The sequence below is a fragment of the Leiobunum rupestre genome, chromosome 7, assembly GCF_980474605.1.
Source record: "Leiobunum rupestre chromosome 7, qqLeiRupe1.1.hap1, whole genome shotgun sequence".
NCBI lineage: Eukaryota > Metazoa > Arthropoda > Arachnida > Opiliones > Sclerosomatidae > Leiobunum > Leiobunum rupestre.
Window position 1 is genome coordinate 16,589,930 of NC_143390.1, and position 9,970 is coordinate 16,599,899.

At 35.2% G+C, this 9,970-nt stretch overlaps 1 protein-coding gene across 2 annotated transcripts; it reads left to right on the forward strand.

Annotated features, from left to right (window-relative positions):
• Window positions 1–2,006: 2,006 nt before the first annotated feature.
• On the forward strand, window positions 2,007–7,349 carry LOC149934907 (sulfotransferase ssu-1-like). Of its 2 annotated transcripts, none has more exons than XM_090181459.1 (4): window positions 2,007–2,114; window positions 4,498–4,785; window positions 6,251–6,620; window positions 7,065–7,349. In XM_090181459.1, the coding sequence occupies exons 2-4, from the start codon at window positions 4,505–4,507 to the stop codon at window positions 7,281–7,283; spliced, it is 870 nt and encodes a 289-aa protein (XP_090037585.1). In that variant the 5' UTR covers window positions 2,007–2,114; window positions 4,498–4,504; the 3' UTR covers window positions 7,284–7,349. The 2 variants fall into 2 exon arrangements, with proteins under 2 accessions (XP_090037585.1, XP_090037584.1); XM_090181458.1 differs by having other exon boundaries at window positions 2,007–2,125; window positions 7,065–7,348.
• Window positions 7,350–9,970: the final 2,621 nt, after the last annotated feature.

Below are 9,970 nucleotides of genomic sequence, written 5' to 3' on the forward strand. Positions count from 1 at the left end.
TTAGTTAAATTTATAATATTATTATTAAAAACTACTACTATACTGTATAGCATAATTTAATTTAAACATTTTAACAAACAATAAAACATGATTGATCGCTTTAAAAAATAAAGATTTAAATTGGAAATCCAACGTCAGCTCATCTACGAAAAAGAGACGTGCCTCGTGTCCCAACTCAAACTTATTTCAACCGTATGCACCCACCGCTTAGTTGAAATGCTTTCGCCGGCGTAAGGCGCTATAAGCTTTCTAACGTTGAATTTAGAGATATTCAACATTCTGTGTTTCACGGGTGAGAGAGAGCTTCGGTTTCAACGGAGAACAACGAAACGCCCTTGTACCCTCCACTTTAAGGGTTCAGTGTGACACCGAACAACGCCTTATTGTGGCTAGAGGTCGGGGATGGTTAACTTTTATTCAATAGATAAAGCTCTCAAAATCATTCGTAAAACGTTTTGATCAAGTAATTTATATTTCTGTATTATCCGATTAATTTTTTTATACATTTGTAAAATTAATCGGAAAAACGACGTTTTTTTCGATAAAAAGCTCAAATTTTACGAGTAATACATATTTTTTAATCATTTTCAGAAATATTAACCGGAAAATTTCTTTGTTTACATTTTTTTCCCAAAAAAAATCAATTTAATCATGGATAATGATTAACCGTTACCGACTTCTAATTGTGGCTGGGAATATTTATCTCTTGAATAATACTGTTTAGCCAAGAAACGTGTTTTCCCTTTTTTCGGATTTTACGGTAAGGAAGTGTATTTTTTATTAAACATTTTTGTTTCGTTGTACAATTAGTAACTAGGCCAGCGAGCGTTTTTAAAATAAGGTCGAAATACATTTGGTGCTACTGCATATTTTTCGTCGAAATTATTTGCACCATAAGTAAAGGTGAAAAGATTTCGGCGCAAATAGCGCGGTTCAAGGTGTAGGTGTGGTGTCAATTCCAACATCTTTTGAATGCCCTTTTATCTCTCTTCTCAAAGATATTTTGTCAGCGAAAGAAAATAAAATATAAATAAGTTGTCTATATATAATAAAGCTACATCAAGAAACCTGCAATATGATTAGATTTCTAGCATGGGCTTAAACACAATAAAACTCTTAGTCGATAACTCAAAATAACGGTCCTAAAGCCCAATTTTGCAAAAAGTACTACTTTTTTGGAGTATTGTACATACCACTGGTAAAAAATGGTAAATATTGTATAATAATATGTGAAATCAAGAAAATATTTGAAAAAGAAATATATCAACTTAAGAAGATCTTAATCTTTATTTTCATAACTCTACAAGTTTGTTCTAAATAGTACATGTTTATCTAAATAAATGTAGGTTTAAGTTTAAGATACTCTAAATATCACATGGAAATATATTATTTACCATTATTTAGAACATTATTGGTTAATAATGTTCTAAATAATGGTAAATAATATATACCATTTCGGAACCCTGTAAAAGCCGCTCATCAGTTGAAGAAATTATTTTGCCCGCCAAACGTCCTTCATTTTAGTTTTAAAGAAACAACGCTGCCAGGCAAACAAAATTCACAGCCGACCTCAAAAGATTTAAGTGTTATCAGATTCAGATTATTTAGTTTGAAATACTCTGAAAATGAACCACTTTCGTTTCCCCGAAAAAATGTGAATATAATATAATTTATATAGGTTGTTTTTCTGTAAACTAAGCTCGATCGGCTATATACATGTAGTAGCATCGCCGATTCAACTAAATCAACGCTATATCTACTTATTAACCGCTTATCCAAACGTGTTGTTCTCAATTCCCACGGATGGAAAATCTTATCGCAAAACAATGTAATTTTTCCAGAAAAGTTCTATAGGTACTGATACAAAGAAGGATTATCGGCGGACCTAAAACGAAACGACATAAGTCACACCAACATTCACGGACGTTTAGAATTTTATTTGATTAGCTTTTCACTTCCCAGGCTTTGGTTTAAGAGATTTGGTCTGATAAGTGTTTTTCCCCTTTGATTATCTCGATGAATTTAATTTTTCTTTGCTAAAACTGCTTTTAATTCGCTTGAAACCACACACGCTCAACGATTTGAAATAACATCACCGTGCTTACCGAAATAGGGTAAGTGAAAGGTAATACTTAATTTTTTTTCACTTCAAATAACCTGACGTAATTACTCTAGTGTTCACCTACACCGACCTTACTTGAACATAATTTAATCTAACTGAAATTAACCAGAACATGGCGAACCTATAAGCCGAGCCAACAATGAACCAATCTCGTTGACCCTAAATGACAAGATGACGTTATACGCAGCCATTTTCACTATCCCATGATCGATTTATATTTTATTATCCCAGGGTCGATTTACCCCAGGATCGATTTACATGTTCGTATCCCAAGATCGATTTATTTTAATCACACACGGATTGATTTTTTATCCTTTTAATCCTCGATTGATTTTTTTGGTGATCACAGAATTGAATTATTTTTGGTGATCACAGAATTGAATTATTTTTGGTGATCACAGAATTGAATTATTTTTGGTGATCACAGAATTGAATTATTTTTGGTGATCACAGAATTGGATTATTTTTTGTGATCACAGAATTGAATTATTTTTGGTGATCACAGAATTGAATTATTTTTGGTGATCACAGAATGGAATTATTTTTGGTGATCACAGAATTGAATTATTTTTGGTGATCACAGAATTGAATTATTTTTGGTGATCACAGAATTGAATTATTTTTGGTGATCACAGAATTGAATTATTTTTGGTGATCACGTAATTGAATTATTTTTGGTGATCACAGAATTGATTTTTTTGTTAATCAAAGAATTAACTTTTCAGTATCAGCAGAAATACATGAACCGAAATTATCAGCGAGCAAATTTTTCTCGGAACGCAATTTCTCCGCGCGACAGGGGAGGGTCGAATAGCGAGGCCTTGTTAATTTTCCGCCTCCCGCGACTACAGGGAAAATTTCGAATGCACCACGGGTAACTAGACCGCCATCTAGTGAGGCTAAGAGAAATTATTTCATCGAAGAATATCGTGAGAAACGTGGTCTGCAAACCTAGGCTTAGCCGTGATTTGTTTTTGATAGAGGTCAGTGGAAGCTTTGGTGGAAGGCGGTAGCTGCAGCAGCTTTCCAAAATGGAAAACGTACATGAATTAAACACATTTCTAACTCATCTTACTAGACCATTTATGTATGAAAAAACAGAGAAATACCTTAGTTTTATTAGAATCAGAAAATATTCAGAATTATGTAATGGAGCTACTTAAGATATATGAAACCCAGATAAAAATATTTAGGCTTGCAGTAGCAAAGAAACAGAAGGCCACGGAAGAAGAAGAAACTAAAATCATGGACTACTGGACATTAATTAGTCCATGCTAAAATAAACCACGAGAAAAGAACTAGTAGAAATAAGAAAAAAGAATGATGATTTCGTTTACAAGTAATGCTACCTTTACGTTGCTATTCAGTTTTATATTTCAAATAAAACAAGTACAATTATTTTGACATAATAATACAAATATTCATTGTGTATAATTCTTAACGTAGTCAAGTTAGACTAGTTTTTGCCTTTCTTCCACTGACACATGATGCACTTCTAATTTTTCCCCAGCAGCATATTTTATTTATTTTTTTTTAGTCGCCAGGTAGCGTATTCAAACCTTCGCCGCGGAGGTGGGGAGGTTCTCTTTTCGGGGAGTGGAAGATGACACGCCTAGGAATATAATATTGCGTACCTGGAACAGAAATTTGTATTCCCCCATCACTGACTCGCTGTTTTAGCTTCGGCAACGCGAGAGCTATACAATTTCGGACATACGAGCGTAGCGCCATCGTAAAAGTAGGCGGAATGTTTTGTCTCTATAAATTTTGCCTACTTTTCATTCTATTCACAAGGATTTTTTGTACAAGTTGAAACACGAATATTCTATCTGTATTCTACGAAACTAATTTCGGAGACGTTTATTTAATTTGAAGACAAAATAAATAAATCTTTAACACGATTTTAAAACCGGCACGCATTTCTAAACAAGTCCCAACGAACACGCGGACGAGATTTTGACTACGGTGTCCGCTAGGTGTCTCTAGTACCTTATGTCCGAATTCCCCACATTGCCAGGCATATGAATCCCATATTTCCCCTCCAGTATTTCCATCCTCCTAGGACACGCGGCCACTAAGGTGGGGGAAAACGGGGAACTTGCCTCCCGTGTTAGAGGAATAGGACGCTGATAATTTCGGTTCATGTATTTCTGGTATCAGACTCAGAGATACCCTTTTTAAAAACACAGAATTGATTTATTTTATTTTATTACCAATTTTCTTAATGTTAAGTGTCTCTATCCTACGTTTTTTATTGATTTCAGAGCTTAAATGTATTAAAGGCAAATAGGTTTTGTTAACTGATATTTTAACGGGATAGCAATACCTATAGAAGAAGATATGAATTCCCATTTTAACTATAATCGCGTTTTCAGATAAAAAATGTCACCACCAAGGAAGAAGCCATCGTACCTGGTGTACGACGGTATTCGTGTGCCCTTGACATTTCCCGAATCAAGTTTCAGGTACACAAGAGACTACGAACCGTCGGAAGGCGACCTGATATTCGTCGGCTACCCTAAGTGCGGCAACACGTGGATAATGCACATTGTTTACGCGCTAACACATGGTCTGCAAGAAATCCCCGATGGCAAGAAACTGCACACCGAAATTCCATTTCTGGAATTAGAAGGAAAAGACTGTGAAAGATTCCCGTCGCCCAGGTTGGTCGTACCGTTTTAGAATATTCTGGTTTCATTTTCCAAAGATACAAATTCACCGTTTTATATTCGGATCATAAAAAATATAATAAACTTAAAATTTCAGCCAGATTTTCCAACATAAGACCGATTTTGCCCAGTTGGTGCTTATAAGGACGATGTAAACATTCTGGTTTTGTTCGGATAGCTGCCGCCCGTCAAAACCGACGTTTCGATAACTAAACATGAATTCCGAGTTTCGGTGCAGATAATCCTACAGTAGACCAGTTTCGCCCTTATTTATGCTCTTCAGTACTGTGTAGAAATTATGGCTTTCTAAGTAAAGGTGCCGATATCAGTATATTTAACTATAGCCTACCCAGCAAAAAAAAACATTTCGTTTAATTTGGTCACAAATTTTCCTGACGAGATTTCCGTTGGAGGAACATTGGTAAGGAAATGTATCTCGCATAATACACGTCTAAGAAGGATTGAGCAAGGAATGTCTACTCCCTCTGTTTACGCCACTGAGCACCCCGAAACGAAAACGAGAACGTGGTTAAGGCGACTTAATTAAATATTATCGAAGGCAGTTTATCCACGTTGAAGTGTCTCTGTAACCGAATTAGTTACAAGTTGCGATATAAAAGTATAATAGTAGAATATTTTACAGCATAGAAAAGTGTAGCACAGAGCCGTAGCTAGCCTAATTGGTGCCCTGGGCAAGACCCCAAAAACACTCCCCCCCCCCAAATACTTTCAACCGTCATTCTCAAACACCGGATTATTTGATTAAACTATCGAATTTTCGCGAATATTTTCAAGGTCAATTCCCCACGAAGAATTGAATACTTAATTTCATATTTGGTCGAATTATATGGTGTCAACCAATATTTTACACACCCTTACGTTTCATGCTCTTGTTCGTAAGACCGGGTACACATATTTATGAGCTGTCAATGTACAGCTATAATAACTCATTCGGATTTGAGATAGTGTAGTTTTAAGTTATATTTTGTTGGTCGCTGATTTTGGTTAAGCTAAATGTATTTTTTAATTAGAAAAAATACGTTAGTTTTCCGTCAGTTTCAAATGCAACTATAAATAAAAGGTTTTGATTGTAAGAACTTTTCTAACCGTTTGATGATTCAAATACTGAATGTACCCTGGCATCTAACTAATTGGCAATAATTGGTGTTTAACCCTAATATTCTCAAGAAAGAGAAATATCAACTAACCATAATTCGAAATAATAGTTTTCGCATGCCCTAGAATTTTGCGCCAATGGCAAGTGTCCCGCTTGCCAGGCCCTAGCTTCGGCTCTGCAGTGTAGCATTTATTTTGATTGCTGCACCTAACAAACACCAGAAATGCATATTTATATTTTGGAACGATTTTCCAGCATTTTAATGTCACGAGTCAGGTGGGGCTTGTGGGTCTCTCTTATCGAGTACACAAAGAACTTAATGTTTCGTGCATTTTTGAACAGACAACTGAAGACGCACATGCCACGTGACATAATAAAATACAGCCCGAAGGCCAAATACATCTACGTAGCTAGAAATCCGAAAGATTGTTGCGTTTCGTTTTACCACCACACGAAAGGGTTCGTGACGGACTACAAATTCGGGGACGGCACCTTCGACGACTTTTTCGAGTGCTTCATGGCCGAAGAACTGGACTACAAAGACTATTTCGACCACATGCTCTCTTTTTGGCCGCACCGTGACGACCCTAATTTCCTCCTAATGACGTACGAGCAAATGAAACTTGATACGCCAGCGGCGATCCTTCGAATTGGAGAGTTTCTGGGAGGCGACGCTGCTGAAATCGTGAAAAACAAGGAAAACATTGACAAAGTAAATTAACGATTCACTAAACTTTCTTTTATGCCCTCGTTAATGAAGAAATTGTTCAAATTAAATTTTTAGTCTAGCTTCAGTTTTGAAATTAAAATGAATTTATGGTCCTGAACAAGTTTATGGGTTCATGTATGCAAACATTGCTGGCTTAAGCTTCTGCTCTTTGCCTGAAGATTATTAATTCAATATTTGAAAAACTTGTCGAAACTCACTTGTGTTGAGGCCAGTGTATGAATTGAATGTTTAGAATACTTATCCATAATCCCTTGTCCTTATCAAAGGATACTGTTCTTGTGGGATCTGTTTCATAAATTTTAAGTCTTTAAAATTGGTCACAGTTTCCAGACTGCTATAGAAAGAGATAATAACTAGCTATTTTTTAAATCGGGACGCAGCATACTGGCAATCGTTGAATCTATCAAATAAATTTGTGTTTTCAAGGTGCTAAAAATAACTGATTTCAATAAAATGAAGGCCAACCCATCAAAGTTCCAATACGACGACGTGAATTTCACTACCTTTTTCCGCAAAGGAATTGTTGGGGATTGGAAGAACTATTTATCTCCCGAACAAGAGCAGAGGTTACTCCAGAAATTTCACGAAAAATTTCGAGGCACGGACATTGCTAAATTGTGGGATCGCTTTCCTGGAATTGTTTAATTCTCGGAAATAAATTGTGGTATCGCTTTCCTGGTATTGTTTAATTCTCGGAAATAAATTGTGGTATCGTTTTCCTGGTATTGTTTAATTCTCGAAAATAAAATGTGGAATAGCTTTCATGGTATTGTTAAATTCTCGGAAATAAATTGTGGTATCGCTTTCCTGGTATTGTTTAATTCTCGGAAATAAATTGTGGTATCGCTTTCCTGGTATTGTTTAATTCTCGGAAATAAATTGTGGTATCGCTTTCCTGGTATTGTTTAATTCTCGGAAATAAAATGTGGGATCGCTTTCCTGGAATTGTTTAATTCTCGGAAATAAATTGTGGTATCGCTTTCCTGGTATTGTTTAATTCTCGGAAATAAATTGTGGTATCGCTTTCCTGGTATTGTTTAATTCTCGGAAATAAATTGTGGTATCGCTTTCCTGGTATTGTTTAATTCTCGGAAATAAATTGTGGTATCGCTTTCCTGGTATTGTTTAATTCTCGGAAATAAATTGTGGTATCGCTTTCCTGGTATTGTTTAATTCTCGGAAATAAATTGTGGGATCGCTTTCCTGGAATTGTTTAATTCTCGGAAATAAATTGTGGTATCGCTTTCCTGGTATTGTTTAATTCTCGGAAATAAATTGTGGTATCGCTTTCCTGGTATTGTTTAATTCTCGGAAATAAATTGTGGTATCGCTTTTCTGGTATTGTTTAATTCTCGGAAATAAATTGTGGTATCGCTTTCCTGGTATTGTTTAATTCTCGGAAATAAATTGTGGGATCGCTTTCCTGGAATTGTTTAATTCTCGGAAATAAATTGTGGTATCGCTTTCCTGGTATTGTTTAATTCTCGGAAATAAATTGTGGTATCGCTTTCCTGGAATTGTTTAATTCTCGGAAATAAATTGTGGTATCGCTTTCCTGGTATTGTTTAATTCTCGGAAATAAATTGTGGTATCGCTTTCCTGGTATTGTTTAATTCTCGGAAATAAATTGTGGTATCGCTTTCCTGGTATTGTTTAATTCTCGGAAATAAATTGTGGTATCGCTTTCCTGGTATTGTTTAATTCTCGGAAATAAATTGTGGGATCGCTTTCCTGGAATTGTTTAATTCTCGGAAATAAATTGTGGTATCGCTTTCCTGGTATTGTTTAATTCTCGGAAATAAATTGTGGTATCGCTTTCCTGGTATTGTTTAATTTTCGGAAATAAATTGTGGTATCGCTTTCCTGGTATTGTTTAATTCTCGGAAATAAATTGTGGGATCGCTTTCCTGGAATTGTTTAATTCTCGGAAATAAATTGTGGTATCGCTTTCCTGGTATTGTTTAATTCTCGGAAATAAATTGTGGTATCGCTTTCCTGGTATTGTTTAATTCTCGGAAATAAATTGTGGGATCGCTTTCCTGGAATTGTTTAATTCTCGGAAATAAATTGTGGGATCGCTTTCCTGGTATTGTTTAATTCTCGGAAATAAATTGTGGTATCGCTTTCCTGGTATTGTTTAATTCTCGGAAATAAATTGTGGTATCGTTTTCCTGGTATTGTTTAATTCTCGAAAATAAAATGTGGAATAGCTTTCATGGTATTGTTAAATTCTCGGAAATAAATTGTGGTATCGCTTTCCTGGTATTGTTAAATTCTCGGAAATAAATTGTGGTATCGCTTTCCTGGTATTGTTTAATTCTCGGAAATAAATTGTGGTATCGCTTTCCTGGAATTGTTTAATTCTCGGAAATAAATTGAGGTATCGCTTTCCTGGTATTGTTTAATTCTCGGAAATAAATTGTGGTATCGCTTTCCTGGTATTGTTTAATTCTCGGAAATAAATTGTGGGATCGCTTTCCTGGAATTGTTTAATTCTCGGAAATAAATTGTGGGATCGCTTTCCTGGTATTGTTTAATTCTCGGAAATAAATTGTGGTATCGCTTTCCTGGTATTGTTTAATTCTCGGAAATAAATTGTGGTATCGTTTTCCTGGTATTGTTTAATTCTCGAAAATAAAATGTGGAATAGCTTTCATGGTATTGTTAAATTCTCGGAAATAAATTGTGGTATCGCTTTCCTGGTATTGTTAAATTCTCGGAAATAAATTGTGGTATCGCTTTCCTGGTATTGTTTAATTCTCGGAAATAAATTGTGGTATCGTTTTCCTGGTATTGTTTAATTCTCGAAAATAAAATGTGGAATAGCTTTCATGGTATTGTTAAATTCTCGGAAATAAATTGTGGTATCGCTTTCCTGGTATTGTTAAATTCTCGGAAATAAATTGTGGTATCGCTTTCCTGGTATTGTTTAATTCTCGGAAATAAATTGTGGTATCGTTTTCCTGGTATTGTTTAATTCTCGAAAATAAAATGTGGAATAGCTTTCATGGTATTGTTAAATTCTCGGAAATAAATTGTGGTATCGCTTTCCTGGTATTGTTAAATTCTCGGAAATAAATTGTGGTATCGCTTTCCTGGTATTGTTTAATTCTCGGAAATAAATTGTGGTATCGTTTTCCTGGTATTGTTTAATTCTCGGAAATAAATCGTGGTATCGCTTTCCTGGTATTGTTTAATTCTCGGAAATAAATAGTGGTATCGCTTTCCTGGTATTGTTTAATTCTCGGAAATAAATTGTGGTATCGCTTTCCTGGTATTGTTTAATTCTCGGAAATAAATTGTGGTATCGTTTTCCTGGTATTGTTTAATTC